The following is a 22,516-nucleotide window of genomic DNA, read 5'->3' as shown; positions in this document are numbered from 1 at the left end:
TCAATATTTGTGATTTTACCTTATTTTTATCATATAGTGCCATTCCCTAATGCTTTTTCTATGAATCCTATATAGTCTGCAGTGAAAACTGCAAATTGTAGCTGATCAGGTATTTGGTACAGCAAAATAACTGTACTACTCTCAAAAGCAAACATTTTGTATAAGTGAGCATTTTATTTAGGACATATTATCACCCTGAGTTGATACAGATAATACAGATAAAACAAATTAGTACAGAGCTCTAAAGCAGAATATTTAATGCGGAATCAAACCAAAAACAAAAAAAATCACACTTACCTTTCAATCCTGCAGGTCCATCGATGGCGCTGGTCCTTCCCGCAATCCAGTACCGAGTCTTTCTGGAATAAAGTGAAAATATTGAGTTTAGGTACGCTTTAAAGAATGTGCAAGTGGTTTGTAAAGCCAGCAGGTATCACTGGCACTAACCATGGTTCCTCCAGCACTAGGCTCCACAGCAAAGGAGGTTGGTCTCATTGTCACTCACAAACTTGTCTGGCTGGAGTTTGATTATATATATTTCACAACAGACATAAGCTTGTTTGAAAGGTAAGATACTCACTTAATATCCCTAGATCCACTCTATACAAACAATGAATGTTTTTTCTAGAACTTACTTAATTTTTGCTTATCTAATTATAGAGAGACTGAAGAGGATCTGTGATCCTTCTCTCTCCTCTGTACTGAGAGGCAGTCCCAATCGGGAATACACAAAAGTTTGTGAGAAGGTAAATATATAATTTTAAATCTTTTTAAACAATGTACAATAACTAGTCACAGGACTTATTGATTAATTCTATATAAATGATTTAATTTCCCTGCTATCCAACAGACTCTGTGCTTATATGAGGTACTTATCTACACACAGTTAAGATTCAAAATACTATAGAAGACCTTAAGTCCCTATATCACGAAGAATGTAAGTTACTGCAACCTTAATTCTCATTGAACTTTATTTTAATATAAGGTATAATACGGTAAACAATAGCATATATTACAACTAAACAATATACGTATTGTTTGTGACTCTGGGTTATACTTTCATTATCTAATGTTCATTTATAACTATTCTTATTTGTATGATTGCTACTATATGCACTTAACCTGCATGTATATATTTTTTATTTGCATCATCAAATTATGTATGTTGTATTGAACGCTAATTTTTTTTGTTTGCTTATAATGACATTTGTATTGATGTATTGAACATCAATTTATTTACCTGCATGATTCTCAGTTTATCTGCTTATGTTTTGATGATATACATCTAGATTACACGCAAACCTATATCCTTAAAAAAGCACACAAGATATATATACCCCTGAAGAAGTCCATCTAGGGTAAAATGCGTCGGGTTTTAAAAAAGGCTGCGTGTGAAAGAATTTATAAGAAGAATTTATACTGTATCCAGTAGCTTATATTTATATAAGCTATAAGCTTATATATATATAAGCTACCAGATACAATATGAATATTGGGTAGGTTATTTCTGTCTAGAAAAAAGCAATTATACCTTAAGTACCGAAGTGACACGAAAGAATTAATAACTGTATGTGCAAAAAAGCATTATTTATTGTATAACATGGTATTAAAATGAAAAATACAAGTCTATGTTTGCCAAAAGCCCTCCCCCTCCCTGTCTTTTTAGTATCAAATCCAGCTAAATGCAGTCAAATTGATTGGGAGGCGTTTTATAATACAGATGGACAATGACCCAAAACATACCGCCAAAGCAACCCAGGAGTTTATTAAAGCAAAGAAGTGGAATATTCTTGAATGACCAAGTCAATCACCTGATCTGAACCCAATTAAGCATGCATTTCACTTGTTGACGTCTAAACATTGGACAGAAAGGCCCACAAACAAACAGTAACTGAAAGCCGCTGCTGTAAAGGCCTGACAGACCATTAAAATGATTGTGTTAAAAAAGGCTTTAGTTCCTCACATTTTTATGCAATCTTTTTGTTCAACCCACTGAATTTAAGCTGAAAGTCTGCAGTTCAACTGCATCTGAGTTGTTTCATTTAAAATTATTTGTAGTAATGTACAGAACCAAAATTAGAAAATAGTTGTCTCTGTCCAAATATTTATGGGCCTAGCTGTATAGTAAAAAATCATATATCTAGTAACATTTTTGCAACTTGATATTAAAAGATAGGTCTATATATATTGTACATGCAAGGTAAACATAAATTTAGTATGACATATAAGGTAAGTAAGAACATTTCTGTTGTTATAATCAATCATTGTAATCTATATCTGTTTTTTGGTGATAATAAAAAATAGCCAAAGTAGTCAAATAGCTTGTGTCACATTCAAACACATACATATACATTATCCTCGTCCTGTTATATCACAACAGGGGGTATTGAACTGTACATAATACAAATTAGATATTCCCATAGAAAATGTTACTAAAATGAAAGTACCAATTTTTAGGATCCTAAGTTTGTTTACTGATGTTGGCTAAATATAAATATATATATATATAAATATATATATATATATATATATATATATATATATATATATATATATCTCAAATATAAATCAAAAATGAAAACTTACATGTTCCTTCAGAGAAGATGAGTGAAGCAAAAAAGCAGAGGAGGATGTTGTCCCACAGGTTTTTAAAAAATATAAGAAGCCTCTAAAATGGAGGAAACTCATTCAAGGTTACCTCATAATGGGAGGACCTATATTAGGTAAGTATAGTGAATGAATATACTAGAAAAGCCTTGTTTGAAATTCAATTATTCTATTATCTTAGGTACATACAAAAATATCTTACCCTATGTACAAAATAATAAACTAACTGATTCACCAGAGTTCTGGTAACAATACAAAATTTTGAAAAAAAGCATCTTGAAAAATACAATATTGACATCTATAACAAAAAAGATAAAAAATTACAAAAAGACAAATGGTCCTTCTTAAAAAAAAAAAAAAGCATACATGTGGGACTCAATTAGAGCAAGATCCAATACCTTTGGACCATCACAATACACCGCAGGTACTCAAGCAGCACCAACCAATCAGTCAGATCCCACACAACCCACTGCAACCACACACACCAGCATATCTAACATCTCTAAGGAAGTGGCAGGAACCATAACACAAGGAAAGAAAATAAACAAAAAAGATCTCAGTGACCACATAGAACAGGACACCAAATGGAAACCCTCCCTTACAGTTGAAACACTCTCACTATTTCCACCTAGATCTCCGATACCCACAACGCGAATCGCAGAAGCCACATCTGCAAATATTACCCTTACTAACCACAGTACCCCAGAACCAAATATAGAGACCAAAATTGATAACAACATATCCGTCCCCACTAACCAAGACCCAACATCCCCACTTCCCATATCACCAGACTTTGTACCATTACCCTCTACTTCCCTCCCCCAACCATCTTTCACATTCGGGCCATCCTCAAAGCACACACACACAGGAATCTTTTTTAGGTGTACTTCAGACACAATTACCATCCCCTATAGGAGTGAAAGGAACAATCAAAAGCTTTCTCTCCAAAATTCCACAGAAGGACCAAACCTAGAAATCATAAATTTGTCCTCCTATACCCTAAGCCCAGAAGAGGAAGACGTCCTAAAAATGGGATTGTCTTTCTGCCCTTCAGGGAAAATAGATACATTTGAAGTGATTAAAGACATAAACCTTTTTGCAAGAAAACTAACCCTAAACTGATGTTTGAAAAAACCCCTGAACCCAACACACCACAAGACTATTCAGGTCTAAAAAATGTGAAAATTCAAGACTTTAAAACTATAAAAATATTACAGGAACTACTCAATGAGAATAGGGCTATGCCCGATATTACAATAGCATCAGAAGATGAAACACAAGGGAAAAACAAGTCAACCCTCCCCACTAAACAACCAAAATCCAGCTTTTATCCATCCGTTTCCTACAATTCACATATCCAAACATTTGTGAACCTAGTAACTAAAGACATCTTAGAAAGCAACTTCAGAAAAATGCACTCGCCATCAAATCTCTCAAAAAAACAAGAAAAGGCACTTGAAAACCTACAAGGTAACCAAACCATTATTATTTTAAAACCGGCCAACAAAGGTGGCAATATTGTGATCATGAACAACACACAATATGAAAAAATGTGCTACAAGATCCTAAACAATTCAGAATGATACCAAATGATATATTCAAAAACAATCAACCATTTCTATGACGAATATTACTCTATAGTAAGAGAAGGATTCACCACAGGCACGACTGATGATAAAACAAAGGACAACCTCTAGAATCAATATCCAGTAATGCCCACATTTTATAGTCTACCTAAAATCTACAAAGATGCAAAAGACCCCAGTGGACGGCCCATAGTGTTAGGAATTGATTTAATTTCTTCCAATGCAAGTGATTTAGTAGACACTTTTCTTAGACATTGGAACGTCTTGTTGTCTATAATCTCCCATCTTATCTCAGAGACACTATACAGTTACTTCAAATAATTCAAGATATAGAAATTCCACCTTAATGCATTCTAGCCACAATAGATGTGGAATCATTGTACAACTGCATCCGACATTCACTAGGTCTGGAGACCATTAGGTCAATAATTGACACCAACAACCCATCTCACCCACAGTACAACAACTTCATACTCAACCTTTTGACATATATTCTCACTAGAAATGTAATCACCTACAAACAAAACCTATACCTGCAAATTCAGGGAGTCGCAATGGGGACGAAATGTGCCCCATCATATGCGAACTTATACCTGGGTGAGTGGGAAAAATAACTTTTTTTGGACCCCAATTTTTCGGTATTCCGTCGCCACATACATCTGTGGCGTCGTTTTGTTGATGACATTTTTATTATTTAGACCGATTCCACCCAAACCCTATAAGACATGTACAACTTTCTCCCAACAAACAGATTTAACCTCAAATTCACCATGTACATGAAAAAAAAGTCCCCTTCTTAGACGTCAATGTCATGATCACTGATGATCACAAAATCACAACAACCCTATACAGGAAAGAGACTGTGGGCAACACAATTTTACAGGCCCGCAGCTCACATCCCAAACCTCTGCTAAAAAGTATCCCTTTCAGTCAAATGTTAAGGATAAAAAGGAATTGCGCATCAGAAATAGATTGAAAAAATGAAGCCAAATTACTAACCACTAGACTCATACATGGAGGTTATCGTAAAAAACTCCTAAAAAAAGCATATCATAAAGCAAGTTTGCTTAAAAGAGAGAACCTTGTGCACCAAACAACAAAGAAACCCCCTGAGAAAAGGAAAGTTCACTTAAGTTAAGTTCTAAAAAGAATCCTTTCTAAACATTGGAACGTCCTGTTAGTAGACGAAAATATCAAAATACACATTGATAACAAACCATTGATCACATTTAGGAAATCAGGCTCCTTAAAGGCCTCCTGGTACACAGTCACTATAACCTCTCTAACAGCACAACAGACAAAACAAGCAAACCCTCGGGTACTTTTAAATGGCGACATTTTAAACAATATCACTGGATATTTGAAAATCAAGCGTTAGTATTACCCAACATTTCAATACACAGGTTAAAATTGAAATGGAAAAATGTTAACACCTATTAGCATGCATGTAGAGGCACCTCACACAACTTTGATACTATGTTGGTTTTCCTTTTTGATTTATATTTTATTTATATTAGATATATTTATACTTAGACAACATCAGTAAACAAACTTAGGATCCTAAAAATTGGTACTTTCATTTTAGTAACATTTTCTATGGGAATATCTAATTTGTATTATGTACAGTTCAATACCCCCTGTTGTGATATAACAGGACAAGAATAATGTATATGTATGTGTTTGAAGTGACACAAGTTATTTGAATACCATGGCTAATTTTTATTATCACCAAAAAACAGATATAGTTTACAATGATCAATTATAATAACAACATAAATGTTCTTACTTACCTTATTTGTCATACTAAATTTATGTTTAACTTGCATGTACAGTATATATAGACCTATCTTTTAATATCAAGTTGACAACATTTTACTACATATATGCTTTTTTACTAGATATAATATTTCTTAGTATATGTAATATTCTATATATATGTATATACTAGATATATTACTTTCTACTATGTCTAAAGAAGCTAAAAATATATGTAGAACATATTGTAATTTTTAACTGATATACTAATATTACATATCTATTGTAACATCTATACACAAGTATATACACTGAGCACCTTTAAGAGTAGCACCACCCCTGAGGAAGCCCAAGGCGGGCGAAATGCGTCGGGTAACAAAGCAAACAGGTACAGTACCTCCAGGAATGAAGTAGTACTTTATATATACTGTAAATACCAATCGTATATTGACTCAGATTTGTATTTGAATAAATTTGCGTTTAATATATTTTCTTTGCAAAAAAAGCCCTGTCTGTTTACTGAATTTGTTTTCCTATCCTATTTACCAGCTGACACTTTTATATTTGAAATTATGTCTCCATATTGTTTTATTTAATGACACATTTTTTATTAAGATCAAGTAGGGGAAAAAGTGTAAAATCACTTAACAATGAGGAAAATATTAGATAGATATTAGATATCTATATATAGATAGATCTCAGTCTGACTGAAAATTCACGATGGAAGTTGAAAAAAGGTCCGTGACCTTTGCTGCAAAGCTGGTCTGCCAAATGTTATACAACAAAGTTGGAATGTGATTTGTTTTTTTATTAGTGAAGTCAAAACCTCAAAGAATTTAGGCTGTCCTATAAATCAAAAAAGATGCAACAAATATTAACTCCATAATTTTTTCCGAATTGAATGATTCCATATTTTTTTCTCTACTTGGTCTGAAACATGTACCATTAATTACAATTTATTTTCTTGGATATATATTTTACAATGCCAGAATGTTCACCTGTGAAAGGAAACCAAGCTGTGAGTGTACATCACAAAATGTAAACTACGTAGACTTAAAGCATACCTAAACTCTTGACAACCCTTTTATGTAAGGTAAAATTTTTTTTTTTTCACGTGCAACACCCTTTTTTTTAAATGGATGGGAGCGCAAAGCCTCCCGGGATACCTACGTCAGGCATTTCAAGGGGGCTCCTGGGTGCTTGAGATGCTGGGACCCATTGCAGGACACCTCCGGAGCAATCATACTGCCCTGCGGGATTGAAGGTAAGTGTATTTTTTTAAGAGCCCAAGAAAATATGAGGGTTTAGCTCTTCCATAGTAATCCTAAATTACTGGGTATTAACCTGTGAACATATTCCTGGATCATCTTTAAAGGCTACAGCAGGTTAGTAGCAAAGTCAGCAAAGAATAAACTAGGAACAGAATGCGTTTTTATTATTAATTGTTACACAGTATTTATATAGCACCAACATATTACGCAGCGCTTTACAAAGTCCATAGTCCCTCAAAGGCGCTCACAATCTAATGTTCCTACCATAGTCAGATATCTTAACCTCCCCAGTGGTCTAATTCCCTCAAAATTTCCATGCAAAAAGCGGTACATTTTGCATGGAAATTTTTTATTGTAGGCTGTAATTCTTAGGCATAACTTACTTATATACATAACTTACTTATATATATAACCGAGTTTGACTTACAGCTTTTAGCATGTAAAACCCACTCGGGATTACCGCTAGGGGGTTAAAAAAGGGCAATTTTGGGGGTAAGCCAATTAACCTAACAGCCTGTTTTTGGAATGTGGGAGGAAACCAGAGTACCCGGAGGACACACCAATGTAAACCTGGGAGAACTTGCAACTCCATGCAGATAAGGTCCCGGCCAAAATTTGAATCTGGGACTAAGGGTTGCTAGGGTTGAAGTGAACTATTATTGTTAGAAAAATTTTTGCTGTTTTTTTGTTTTAGTCCCTGGAATCCTACTAATAAATGTTGGGAACCAATTAGGCTGTTTTGTTGGTAGGAAAATTTGATCAGCAGTAGGATGCTGAAAGTGTATGCTAGCAGTAGAAGGATGCGTATGGAGGGTTCCAAAGAGTAAAAAAGTCTATGAAAAGCAACTTCACATGACTAATTACAGAGGCTATGGAAAAGGTCGAGATAGCAACAAATGGGAGTAGGATGTACTGAGATATAACTGTGTCACCCATTGGTAGCTAAAATATGGACATTTGAGAGGGCTGGTATCTAGAGGGATTAATGGATGGTATAAATTAACTGAAGATGACCTGATTAGAATAAAGGTTGAACAGATTTTCAATTCCCCTGTTAAATTGCAGAATTATTAAAGGGATTTTCCAATAACACCAGTGAAGTTAAATTTCGAAACACAAAAAGGAGGTAAAAACTCATCACCACTTCAAATGCTAGATGAAACTAGCTGAATTTCACTAAATTTAAAACATTGAATATTAACGAAGCAATGAGCCAAAGGAATGTGTTCCAGCAACTGCTCACTAGTTTGGCCTAATATAAATATTCTCTTTTCTCGTCTGCTACCTACATAATATTTAGAACAATATTTGGATGAATCTTTATACAAGGTTCCCACAACAATAAAAGTAAGCAGATCCCTGTGCACCCAATCTAGTCAGTTGGCCTTATTATGTCAGGATATCACATGTTGGCATCTTGCAGTGGTAGTGTGGACAGATATGTGAAAACTACCAGAGGAAACCAGATTTAAACCTTTGGGATTTTATTAAACCACAGGAACTACAGTGGAAATTTACAGCTGTAATTCATGGCATTATCATTGAAACTTTCCAGAGTACTTGTAGAGCATTGATAAAGGAAGCTGTTTAAAATTCCTATTTACTTGCGTTGACATTGCCACCTTCAGGATAATGATACTAAAATAGAACTTCAGTCAGTAATAACACCTATTAATGCCTTATAAATATTGAAGTCCTTTATGTATCTTTTAAGTAAAGCAATGTTTGTTTTAAACAATGCATGACGAGGGTAACTTGGACCTTTGCCCCTTTTCCCCCACACATTTTCCCCCACGCTTGCCAGTTTTAAATGACTGGCAAGCAGCCGATTTATTTATTAAACAAATAAATAACCTTTATTAGCATAAATAACAATAAATATTAGCATAACTCTACATAGTAAATTTAAATATTATAAATATAATAATTAACATAATTCAAACTATATTAACATAAATTAAACATTAATTACTCCCTATGATTGACAAATATTGACCAACAATTACCATAAACATTTACCCCCATTAATACTATCTCCAGTATAAAACCACAGTGTAAACAAGAATCCTCCTTTGTCCAAACCAACCAATTAAACTGAACTTAACCCACCAGGCTGCAGGTCTGGGTGGGGTACAGTCTGCCTCCACCATAGATATCCAATAAATTAAACCACAGCGGCCCCTAGCTGCCCAGCTCTGCCTCAGGGGCTGCCCACCAAACACATTAAAGGGCAACCCTACTAATGGGTTGCCCTTCCACCAATTACCGCCCTGGACTCTTACCCTTCCGAGCCTCAACTGCCACAGCCCACAGTTGGGTAACCTCACATCCGTGCGCCCCTCCACACCCGAGTTGCTCTTCGTACAACATCTTGGAGCCCAAGGAACCATGTCAATGCCCACTACTTTGAGGTGCACTCCAACCCTGTGCAAAAAGCGCCACGTTTCCTCCTCCAGCTCCCTTTGCCAGACAAGAATCCCCCCATTCCTTTGCACAAATTTGCCTACCTCCTTGTTTACCTTTGTTCGGGCCTTATTGACCCCTTCCACAGACTTGGCCCCTTTCCAGCTGGTCCTGGTCACTATATCAGACCATACCAACACCAGCGCAGGATATTCCACCCTCAAGCGCAAGAAGTTTCGACTAATGTTCCTAATTAGGTCTCTCATAGCCCGCCGCCCCATATCATTACCCCCCACATGGATGACTACCACATCTGGGGGTCGATTTATCTCCGCAAACTGCCTGATCTACGGGACCACCCTTCCCCATAACATACCCAAAATGCCAATCCACCGTACAGTTATATCAGACCTAGGAAGGCCCAGCTGCTGCTCTTCTGGTCAGACCTCTGCTCTCTTCACACCCCACCAGACATAGGAGTGCCCGACTATCCATACTAAACATGGGAGGCCACCTAAGAAAACAAAGAAAGAATGCCAAAGGCAAAGGAACAAGAAAGTCACCCAAACCCCCAAGACATGTCCTTACATCCTAAGCTCAGAGTTAGTGCGGTCTGATAAACAGCCAAAACTTTCTGGATTCCTATCTGCCAAACCTACGAATGATATCCCCACCCAAACCCCACCTGGCCGCTTCAGTAGCTGCCTCAATCTGGAAAGAATGGGAAGAAAAGCCAAACTGGTCCACCCCCAACAAACCCAAACACCGCCTAAATACAGCAACGAATTGGAATTTAGACAAAAAGGTGCCATCCTCATGTATTTAAAGGAGGCCGCCCACCCCCGGCCTACATTCTTGTAAATCCATTATTGCTGTTACCGGGCAAACTGACGATCCCTCCATCCTAAACATATTTACAGTAAAACCCCATCCCAACTGGTCTTTCTTAGACTGCCTAATGCGCAAACTCACCTTACTTGCGCTAACCAGCGCATCCTCCACTAAAACCCCCCCAGCCCTATGCTTGGACGGGCTAACCAATTCACTCACCCGCAAAGCCCCAGAAAAGGCCATAACAAAGGCTGCTTATCCTCTCATAATTCCCGTTGCAAACCTCCCCAAGCTTGTCCACCAAATCCTGCAGGAGGACAAAAGACACCGGCCTCCTGGCGTCTTCTACCCTTTTGCCCCTCCTGTAACCCTTTACCGCCTGTCTTTGGTGACATTCCTTAAACCCCGCAATTTGAACCAGAATGCAATCCCTGCTAGTTTTCCAATAACCGAGGACATAAACGCCCCTTTTACACATTATCCGAATCCCCCCTAACGCCTCCTACTTGCACACACAAACCACTCTAATCCTGCCATACCGCTGCGTACGCCCCACAGATCCTTTCACTCACCGACCGCTGAATTAAACTGCCAATGAGCCCAGTGAAATCTTTCACAACCCCTCCGGACAAGGGCACCTGCTTTGCTCCTCTTCCAGTGTCAATGTGCGAAAACTGTCCCACTCGAAACAAGATAAAGCAGCAGCAGCAACGGGGGCGTTGCACACCCCTGGGATATGCCTTGCAAAGTGAAAAATGTTGTGCTGCAAACAATTCAAAACCAATTGTCTTAACAAATGTATCACCGGTGCCGATGCAACTGTACACCTATTATGGCCTGCACCACCCCAAGGTTATAGCAGTGGAAACGCCCCTTTTTATTCACAAGCTCTGCCCCCCACATTTTCACTGCCAACACTATCGGGAAAAGCTCTAACCTCAGCATCCACCCACTGCTGGGGTCACCCACCAGCTCACCACTTACCCCGAAAGTACACTCCAAAGCCTGTTGAACCCACTGCATCTGAAGAGCTCCAGATCCACCGTGTCAACTGGCCCCTCAAACTACAAAGCCCCACCATTAAAATTCTCCAAAGATATCTTCCACACCTCCAAATCTGCTCTTACCCCCTCAATGAGCCGCACAAAATGGGATGGAGCTTTCACCCCTGCTGTTGCAGCCGCTAACCTCCTACAAAAAACCCTGCCCATCCTGATCACCCTGCAGGCAAAATTCAATTTTCCTAGCAGAGACTGACCCTCCCGCAACTTCATCTTACGCCTACCACAAGCCTACCTGGTCAGTGAATACCAACGTTAAAAAAGCTATTTAAGCTTTTTATTTTAAGCTATGATTATTACAATAGTATGTGGTTTATGCTTTTTAGGTGTATTTTTACCTGTTTCTCTAAAAGCACTTTAAAAGAAATAATCATTTTCTTTTAGGAAGTAGTTGAAATGTCAAGGCTCTATAAACAACAAAATCTCAGTAACAGTATTGATAAGTATCATGACAATTTAAAAAAAATAGGAAATTATTGAACATATAACTGTTTTTTACTATTTTTACTATTTTTGAATGGTTACTTGACTGCTAATTTCACAATGTGTTACAGAGAATTCAGCTTGCGGGCATGCAATACAGAAGATCTAGTATTACTGCCTTTGAGTGGTGTTGTATCTACAAAGCAACTGAAGCTGGGATATAAAGCAGATACGGATGTGGGATGTGGGATTTTAAAGTTCCTTTATTGTCTGCTAAGAATATGTAAATAGTTACATAGTAAGTCAGTTTGAAAAAAGACATCAAGTCCATCAAGTTTATCAAGTAGGGAAATAAACATATCCCACATATAAAACCCTATGGACATAGTTGATCCAGAGGAAGGCAAAAAAAAAACCCTGGCACAATTTGCTCCACAAGGGGGAAAAAAATTCCTTACTGATTCCATGAGGCAATCGGATGTTCCATGGATCAAGATCAACAGTCTCTGTTATCTTTACTTTAAAGCTTTAATACCTAGTTATTTTCTGTGCTTCTAGAAAAGCATCCAGCTTTTTCCTAAATCAATCTATAGTAATTGCTGAAACTACTTCCTGACGGAGTCGATTCCACATTTTCACAGACCTTACAGTGAAGAACCCCTTCCTTATCCGGAGCTTAAACTTCTTCTTCCAGACACAAAGGCCCTGATTTATCAATGAAATGCGCATACGCTCGATGTTATGTAATCACACAATAGTATGACTGTAAAAAAATATGTGAACAAACATTTGTGACCTGATTAAAATTTCATTCTAGTTTGACTTTAGAGAAATCAAATATTTTAGTAAAAGGATTATAGGCAAACATGTTATAATACATGTATTAAGGAACATTTAGTGATTTCACTTGTGTGTGTATGTCAAAATACATTTAAATGTATAGAAATACAAATGCATTTTCATTAGTACTATTTTACTGGACTGCAATGCCTGATTTGTAATGCCAGTTTCTGTTGTTTAGCAATTCTTCAGCAATGTTTTGTCATTTTTTTTCACAAGTATTGAGTACAAATGTCTGCATGGTTTCCATTTCAAAGTGCTACTTGACCGACCTCGTTGCCTTTATCCCATTGTCACATATTGGTATTTGAATGTGTTATGTACATAGTCCTTTTCTGAATAAATTGTCATGGTTTTTATTTCTTTTTTTTTTATTAATCTGACATTTGCACTCATGTTTATTTGCTGCCACACAACTCCTCTGTTCATTTGTGGTAGTGTTAAAGGTTTGTTGTGCTGTGGTACCTGATCTTAGCACTATTGTATACAAGCACACTTCTACTTGCTGTCCAAACTGGTTGTCAATTAGTTGTCTAGCTGAGTTGCATACTCATTCTAACACACCTGATGGTGATGGAAGGAGGTCCAGGTTGCCAAGCACAACATCAAACCACATTGATTGCCAAGCTCACAAGCAGGGTCAGGCACTCTTGGAAATTAACAGATGTTGTGTTGTTGCTTAACTTAATGATCATTAAATACTGGAGTGTACGCGTTATTTAGGTGTTTACACAAAACAAATAGTACTAGTATATCAATCTTCCAGGGCCAAATCCACTTTGTGCCAAACACTTTCTTGCTTTTCCATCCCTTCAGGATGTTTCTCCAGGTTTGAATGGCATTTTAGACATTTGCCCACTATATATAATGACTTACTCACCTCAGCGTGGTAGTGGATGCACATAAGGGTTGATTCCTCCTTTAACCAGAAGCAGTATCATCGATGAATGTTGCTTGTAGCTAAGTCCAAGACATCAGAAATCATAGGAACAAATAGGCAATCTTTTCAATTTGAAGCATGTGAAGCAACATGTTCCAAAAAGCCCTCTTTGCCGATTTCTTCCTATAATTTCTCTTTGCTATGTATATGTACACACATCTAAATGCATACATACGTGTTTTACATACATGTACACTTATGTCTATACATACATGCATGAGTGCACATGAAGCAAAACAAGCAATATACACAAAAAATAAAAACTTACCTGAATAAGAACTGCAAAAGTGTGGTGCATTTTTTAACTGATAAAATACAGTTCACGCGCACATAGCGGGTCTGCCTTGGCGCACAACTATGGGCTACATACTCCTGATGTTTGGCGCACAACTATGCGCATCAAACAACTGAGTTTTAACAAGACAATTGTGTTGTTTTTACCCTTTCAAACAATTCAGAGAAAGGAACAGCTCAAAAACAATCACAATTGACTTTTTAAACTGTATGTCCTGGGAGATTGGAAAGGAGATCACATAATAACAAACCCCCAAAAAACAAACAACATTTTACAAACAATGTTATTCAAAAGAAACATTTGCTAAAAGGTCACATTAAAATATAAAAAAAACAAATAAAAACACACATCACTTAATATTCATGACAAAAAAAATAACATAGCATTAACATTGCAAAATGCAAAATGGACATTGAAACATTCAAAGTTACAAAAAGCAGGTATTGTGCTAAAGGGTAAGCAAAGATCAAATGCAGCAACATAGATTAATTAGGAAAACACACAAAACAACAGTCCCTCCAAGAAAAAAAAAAGACAAAAGGAAAAAGCAAGTTAGACAATGCTAAAAGTTAAGGGCACAGGTGATAGAAGTTTGCTTGGAACTAGCACTTGCGCAGTCTGTCAAAATTGGCTGGTTTTTTTTGCAGTTGGATAATCCATAATCATTTATTTATATGATCCTTTAGATTTGTACACCATTAAACAGATATTCAATTCAATTTATTTTCAATATGTATATATATATATATATATATATATATATGTATATTTAGATACATAAATAATTATATTAGATACATAAATAATTATATAGTACAATATATATATATATATATATATATATATATATATATACACAAAAATATATATTTATATATATATATACAAATACACACACATATACATATATATCTTTAGAAGCAAACAAGAACGTGTGTGTGCTTGTGACTTTTGTGGGAAAATCTAGTCCAATGGCATAGCCGAGGTTTAGCCTGTTGAAAGTCGCAATATTTACCCCCAGGCGGCTCCTCCGATCAGGCATCGTAAGCGCTTAGATAGGCCCCTATGTAGAGGAGCTAAACTCGGTTTACTCTTCCCTAAGTCATTTTAAAATATGCTTATTTCTCAGCTAATATAAATGTTTAAAACATTTGAACAGTCCAAACATTTTTTTTTAAGTTTAAGTGAAAGAGTGTGCCATTAGAAAGACTTATTTTTGAGGGGAACAGTGACTTTAAATGCAAGCTCGCCAGTGGAAAACTGCTGGGGATGCGCGTCTCCAGCAGCAAGATAATTTTGGTTAATAACTTCCACGCGAATACGCCAGCGCCTGAAATGTGGTTGATAAATTGATCAAAGGCCTCCGATTTTGGATCGCGAATATGAATGCGCGAGCGAGCTTCCAATTTTGTTTGGTGAATCAGCCTGAGTGAGTGTCCTCCTATTCTTTGTAACAACCTTAAAGTGAATAGTTGGAAGAGAGTTCTCTATATGCACCATTCATATATTTCTACAGGGTTATCATATCCTCCCTTAAACGTCTCTTTTCAGGGGAGAATAGATTTAGTTCAGTTAATCTCTCCTCATAGCTGAGTTCCTCCATTTCTTTTAAGTTTAATGTCTATAATCTGGGCACAGGTGCACAAAACCAGGTAATACATTTCTCATAAAGGGTAAAATGTAACCAATGTATAATTTTATTCAAAACAATATTTTGATTCAAAAAAAGTTTTCAGTTTTTAAAGCCTCCTCCCACCCCTTAAAGTGGAAAAAAAATCCTAACTTCTTACCTCCAACCTAGTAATAGATTTCTTCAGTGCAAAGCAGCCCACCATAGCCTTTGCACAAAAAAGCCCCATCCATATTCTGTCATATTTTGCACTTGCTCCATTCATACCTGTGACTAAAACCGTACGCAGCTCTAGCCATATTTAGGAGTATGGCCCTAGCCAAAGCAATTATTTGGCCAATTAACATACATAATCTGGCAGGGATGTTTATGTGGAAAGGCTGTGTGGTGCAAGGCAGGACACCAAAATGAAGATATCCAGAGTCCACAGTTGTTAATAGGTAAATACTTAGGTGTGCAGCATATAGAAATTGGACTAGATGGAAGCTTAAAATGAACACCTTTCTACAAAAGTATGCATAATTAGGTAAGTATTCAAAGTGTTTTCAGATTTTGGTTGACAGTAAAGTGTTTGGTAGTTATTAGTGATTACACTTCTAGCAATTCCCATTGTATACTAAACATGTTGCATTTAGGAACAGGATGCATTTAGGAACATTGCCATGATTTAGATAGATGGTAATAAAATGTATTTATTTATTTTTTAAAGTGAAATTTAAGTTGAATAGGATTGGTGTTGTTATACCTCCTTATTTTAGGTGGCACCAGAGCCTTTTTACTAACATGTCCTCCAGGTCAGTTAGTGTAATGGTAGAGGAGAAAAAGCCGCAGGGACAGTTTTAGAGCTACAGAGAATAAAGAAAACACTAAGAAACAAGCATGTAAGTAGAAACTTCCCTGTTGGTGACTTTAGGTAGAACACTATATATAGATTAACTAAAGTGAAGTGCTGGAAACAGGAGAAGACTCCAACAAGGAAAGCTGGTAAAGGTTAGCTGTAAAGCTGTGTTGCATTCGTTACTTTGCTATTGCTCTTCTTGCATATAATACTGTAACTAATAAAATAAACACAATATCAAATTTGGTTCGAAATCAGCCTTTATTATTGGCTTATTTACCTTTTTATCATTTACTATTTTAACTAATAATCTATAAAATACTTTTTTTTATAAATTTCACACAGTAATAACTAGCCAGTGCTAACAAGCATTGCTGGCACCCACCCCAGCTGTAGCGAATTCAAACACTGAAGGCAAACCTAAGGTAAATACAGGGTGTCCCATAAGTCTCTACTAAATCCCTTTTTTCTGTTTTGTTCCAGGTATCATTTTGAGAGACTTGAAGCCATCAGCATATGACAACTTAGGCTTTGCAGTTTTTGTAAACATACCATTCATTTTTGTTTCAATCATTTTTTTTGAGTTTTCAAAAAACAAAACTTACAGAACAATAAAATACATACATGCAACACATACAACATAGTCATAACATAGCAGTGTTGACCTCCATTGGTCAATATATAAAACATATATTCAACATAGACCCTGAGAATCATAAAAACTAGACAATAGTAACCCTTATGGGACAAAATTGCACATATTAGTCAAACTAAATATGAATCATCATAAATTCTCACAGAAACATATGACACATAATATAATCCAGTGATCTGGGCAGAAAAAAAATAATAAAGAACATGCTTACAACAAAGACAAACAAATACAACAAAATAGCATGGGGAGGGGGTAGACAAAGCAGATATGATAAATTCAAAAAGGAAGAAAGTACCCCCTTATTACTGGGATATGAATCCATCTAGCAATTATTATCTCTAAGATAGATACATTTGGAGTCTGGAAGATGCTTTAAACTAATCCCGGGTTGACCAAGTTATTTTGAACTGTACCATTCTATCATCATCCTCCGCGACCAACATTTCCATATAGTGGATTTTTTCAAGCTCAGAAACCCAGTCTGCTATAGAAGGAGCAATGGATTGCCCTAACGGCTGTGGGAAAATGACATAATGCACCTTTTATGATATTTTTGAGCAAACCCGGGACCATAGATAAGAGAGCTACTTTAGGATTATTAGGTACGGTAGACTCGGTACAATCACTGAATAACTGGATAATCGTATTCCAAAAATGGGATATGATTGGACATTCCCACCATAGATGAAGCATTATCCCTGTTTGCGAGTGGCAACGCCAACATCTGTCAGGCTGTGTAGGTAAAATTCTATGTAAGCCTAAGGGGCAATAATACCATCTAGATATGATCTTATAATTGACCTCCTGTGCTTTACATGTCAATGCGAGCTTATGTGTAAGAATAAGGAATTTTTCCCAGTCTTCTGCAGTTATGAGTCCATCCATTTCCCTCTCTCAATATCAAGTGTATATAGGAGCAGTGGAATCAGAGTTCTGAATAATCGGCCCATATAACCTGGAAAAATTATGGGTGGGGCGATCACTCGAGCTAACCAACTTCTCAAATTCCATCAAGCCTCTATGTAATAGTGATGAGTCAGTAAATGAGGCTACAAAGGAGGACAATTGCCTATATGGGAACCATGATAGCAACTTGCTTCTGTTTAGTAGGTCAAGGGAGGACATAGGGGGAACCTGTTCGTTGAGTAATATACTCTTAAAATGGCGATCATCATTTGTCAGATGTGAGTTTAATATCTTGTGATCTAATCTTTTTGAGTCTGGCTCCTTGTTGTATTAGGCCCCCCAAAGGACCGCTTTCATAGCTTCCTATTGCAAAGGAAGGAAAGTGGGGTCCGAAAAATGGTCCCCAATAAAATTGGTAATAGTATCAAGCCTTCGCGCAAAGTGAGTCTTTGAAAAGAGAGTCATTACACTTCTACGTCCATTCTCTAGGGCCCACTTGAGGGATTTAAAGTGAAAGGGAGACTGAGGAATGGTCGGACCAGGGACAAGGATCTATGAAAGTACCAGGATGCCAATAAAGTACAGGATGACTCACTAGGATATAATCTATGCGGGAATACATATTATGCGGGTTTGAATAAAAGGTATAGTCTTTGGTCATGGGGTACGCCAGATATCTATTAATCTAAGGTCATGCAATTTAGAGCATAGGGAATTTAACTTGGAATAGGAGATTGGGGTTTTCCCTGATGAGGTATCAATGCGGGGGTCCATTTCAAAATTCAGGTTCCCTCCCACAATGATAGACCCCTCCGCAAACCCTTTCAAAATCTCCAAATATTGGGATGTGGCCGCTGTAGGTTGATGGTTGGGTGCATAAATGGAGGCAAACGTAAATTTCTTGTCCCATATAGAGACATTGAGAATCAGGTACCTGCCCTGGGGATCAGAGCGGGAGTCTATTATCCGTACTGGCAGGGTTTCTTGGAATGCTATAGAAACTTCTTTAGTTCTGGATTCAGGATTAGAGCTGTGAAACCAGGTGGAGTAATAACGGTTGCGGAGAAAGGGGATCTTGTTGAATTGAAAATGCGTCTCCTGGAGAATTAAGATATTTACTCTTGCTTTGTGTTGTGTATATAATAGTTGCGAACGCTTGTTAGAGCTATTAAGACCCTTAACATTAAGGGTGCGGATTCTGATTGTTTGTGATTGATTGTGTATTGATGACATTGGGAGGAAGGGGCGAGGAGAAGGACACCAGACGGGCGAGACGGGCTAAGTCCTCGTCCGTGGGGTGAAGAACTAGAGCGGGATCCCAAAGATCCCAAATTTCCGTCTAGCAAGAGGGTAGGCCTATGTGGGGGAAGTGTCTGTGTACAGCGGACGGAGTCAAACAGACAAACAACAAATTAACAAATAAGTCCAACCTAGGGGAACCCACAGAACCATAAATAATAAGAAAAACATATTTACCAAGCAACTAAGGTATTTCCACCCGATATTTCAAACATTTATAAAATCACATTAGCTAAAATATAGGGCAGGAAAACGGATGATGTAGGTATGTAAAGAGCCATTCGCTGAATTCCAGCTAAAATAAACCAAGGAGTTCAGGGAATGATATCTTCAAGTGAGCCTAAGCCATTAAGAAAACAAGTATACACCACCTGCCTTTATTTTAGTGGTGTAGATATCTCAAACACATCAGGGCCAACAAATTGGGGATTTACACTATAGCTCAATTGCCCACTGGCAGCCCCAAGTCGTGTCAGCCTGGCACTCTAAGAGGCATTCTAATTTACTAAAACAAAATAATGGTTATCAGGGCCACCAGTGGTAAATAATTTTAAATTAGACATAGCTACCAGTAGATGAGAAGTCCAACAAGGTATGAGAAACTTCTTTGACAAAAACATGAAGTCCCTTCTTGGAGGCGGATGAGCCGTCCATCTAGGTATAGCAGGTGGCCTTAAGAACTGATGTTGGAGTTAATCCAATAACGCATGGTGGCTTAGAAATTTTGTGGATGAATAAAGAAAATAAATGGAAGGTTCCGATGGCAACACTAGCAGTAACTCAGGAGTCAAAGAAAACCATTTTCAGCGTGGCGATTTGACACGCTAGGATGTCGTAGAAGGAGGAGAGTGGCGTCCTGGTGATCGGCTTGGAGATCTATCAGCCGAGTGTCATGGAGGAGCTTGCGGTGCAGTCGGTTTGCTGTTGAGGAGCGAGGTAGCTGTGGGCCATTCAGGTAATATAATGTCAGGAAGTCGTACATCCCGCAAAATTCAAACCATCAGATGGTTCGCGAAGAATACTCTAGCCCTCTAAGGTAAAGGGGCAGCTGACAGTCACGTGATCTAGATCAGGAAGCAACCTGTGAATGATATTCCTGAGGAGAGTTATTCCTTCCAGCAAGGTGAGTGAAGCAGAATAGGGGAATCACAGAGATCTGTGACATATTTCATCATATTGATTGGATAATTGTGTTGCTACACTTATATTTCCATTTGAGTTTGTCTCTATCCTAGATTTCAAAAGTACCTGATCATATTCATTCTAGGATAGAACTCAGTCTCAGTCTTAGATCTTTAGCAGTTACTTCAAAATCTGTTTAATCAGAGCAAACTTTGTAACTTAAGGCCCGGATCATACCGGTATTCCCCAGACACCAATCCCCCAATCTATGCCACAGTCTTCACCTATAGCAGACCCCGCTCAGCCTCGGGACACTGGTTGTGTCTCTCAGCACTCGGTTGCCTCAGGACTTGGTGCGCAAAGGATGGTGTCTGGAGATAGGCCGGCAGCCGACCAGGCGCCCACCAATGCAGACTACAGAGCCACAAATGCAGTGTAAGAAATGTCAGGAAATCCAAAAACTAGCCGAGGTCAAACACATGGGAAATCTGTAAATCCAGTGAAGTACAAGGGGCAAAGGCAAAAACAGAGTCGGGGTCACAAGCAGAGGTCGGTCCAGGGAGCGTTCAAATGGTTAGTCAGAAATAGGCGCAGGTCAGTAACAGAGAAAAGTCACAAAACAATCCAACACAGGTCAGCCGCTATAACAGGCACCTCTGACTAGGAGCAGAGGGGCTATAAATCCCCAGCAGCCAATGACAGACAGGATTTAACAGGGACTACTCTGCTAATGAGCTGCACACAACTCAGTTCCCTTCAGCTGTGCAGCCTCAGTGCAGAGGATGCTGAGGGAAAACCTCAGCACCGATCCCACAACCCCAGTGTTGCCGTGAGCACAGCCGACAGAGGGAATAGGCTGCGCGTGCCCTCCTGCGGTGAGGTATCGCCTGGGATTTTATGCCCAGAGAGCGCCTCCTAACATTACCCCCCTCCCAAGAAGGGGCCTCTGGACCCTCCACCCGCTTTTTTTCAGGGTTTTTGTTGTGAAACCTTATATTTAACGCTTACACATGAACTTGATGTGCTGGAACCCAGCTCCTTTCCTCTGAACCGTAACCTTTCTTATCAATCAAATACTGGAGAGAATTCTGTACCCAACAGGAATCTAAAATTTTGTCAACCTCAAACTCAGGCTCACCTTCTACATCCAAGGTGGGGGGGGGGGTCTCTTGCATTAGCTGCTGATTTTAATAAGGAGACATGGAAGGAGTCTACACTCCTAACAGATCAAGGCAGGGTTACCCTATAAGTTGCTTTGTTTATTCTCTCAGCAATAGGGTATGTGCCTATGAATTTTGGCACAAGCTTGGTGGAAGGTTGGCGAAGGGCAATATTTCGGGTTGAAACTCAAACTAAATCCCCTGGAGAAAATTTTAGCTCTTTGGAACGCTGTCGATCAGCAAATCGTTTCTGCTGCCCGGAAGCCTGCTTTCAATTTTGTTGTACTTGAGATCAAATTGTGGTCATACGGGTGAGCCAATCTTCCAACAAAGGCATGTTGGAGGGGGGACCAGACAGAGAAGAGAATTATGGATTCCGTCCACCCAGATACTGAAAAGGAGACATATTAGTCGATGAATGTACAGCATTGTTAAAGGGGAACTCCACAAATGGAAGGTAATTTGCCCATTCTCCTGACACAAAGCAGAAGAGATATTGCTCTAACGATCGATTGGTCCTTTTTCCGTCTGGCTGTTAGTTTCAGGATAAAATCCAAAGGAAAAGGAAAGGGAGTGCACAAAATGAATGCCAAAATTGGGACACAAAGTGCACACCTCTATCAGAGACTACATTGTCTGGGATACCATGCAACCGGAAAATATTCTCAATAAAAAGTTGTGATAATTCCTTCACCGTAGGCAGTTTGTGAAGGGGTAAAAAGTGCATCCTTTGGACACTGATAGGTCCACTATGAAATCAATCGCAATATGCAACCAGGGTTTGTCAGGGACAGGCAGTGGCTGAAGGGTACCCACTGGAGCTGCACAAGGAGTCTTACTACGAGCACACGTGGTACAAATGCTCGAGTATCCTCAGGAAGGGACGACTACCAC

At 38.2% G+C, this 22,516-nt stretch overlaps 1 protein-coding gene across 1 annotated transcript in view; it reads right to left on the bottom strand.

The window, feature by feature from the left end:
* The window catches only part of CDKN2AIPNL (CDKN2A interacting protein N-terminal like), a 54,495-nt gene that overhangs the window by 14,958 nt on the left and 17,021 nt on the right, over positions 1 to 22,516 (bottom strand). Inside the window, exon 2 of the mRNA XM_072400765.1 lies at positions 298 to 359. Within this exon, the coding sequence (XP_072256866.1) occupies positions 298 to 359 (62 nt within the window). The remainder of the gene's footprint in view (positions 1 to 297; positions 360 to 22,516) is intronic.

Source organism: Pyxicephalus adspersus, chromosome 2 (genome assembly GCF_032062135.1).
Source record: "Pyxicephalus adspersus chromosome 2, UCB_Pads_2.0, whole genome shotgun sequence".
NCBI lineage: Eukaryota > Metazoa > Chordata > Amphibia > Anura > Pyxicephalidae > Pyxicephalus > Pyxicephalus adspersus.
Note: the sequence above shows the minus strand (reverse complement) of the source record. Positions and strands in the feature narration are given on the sequence as shown.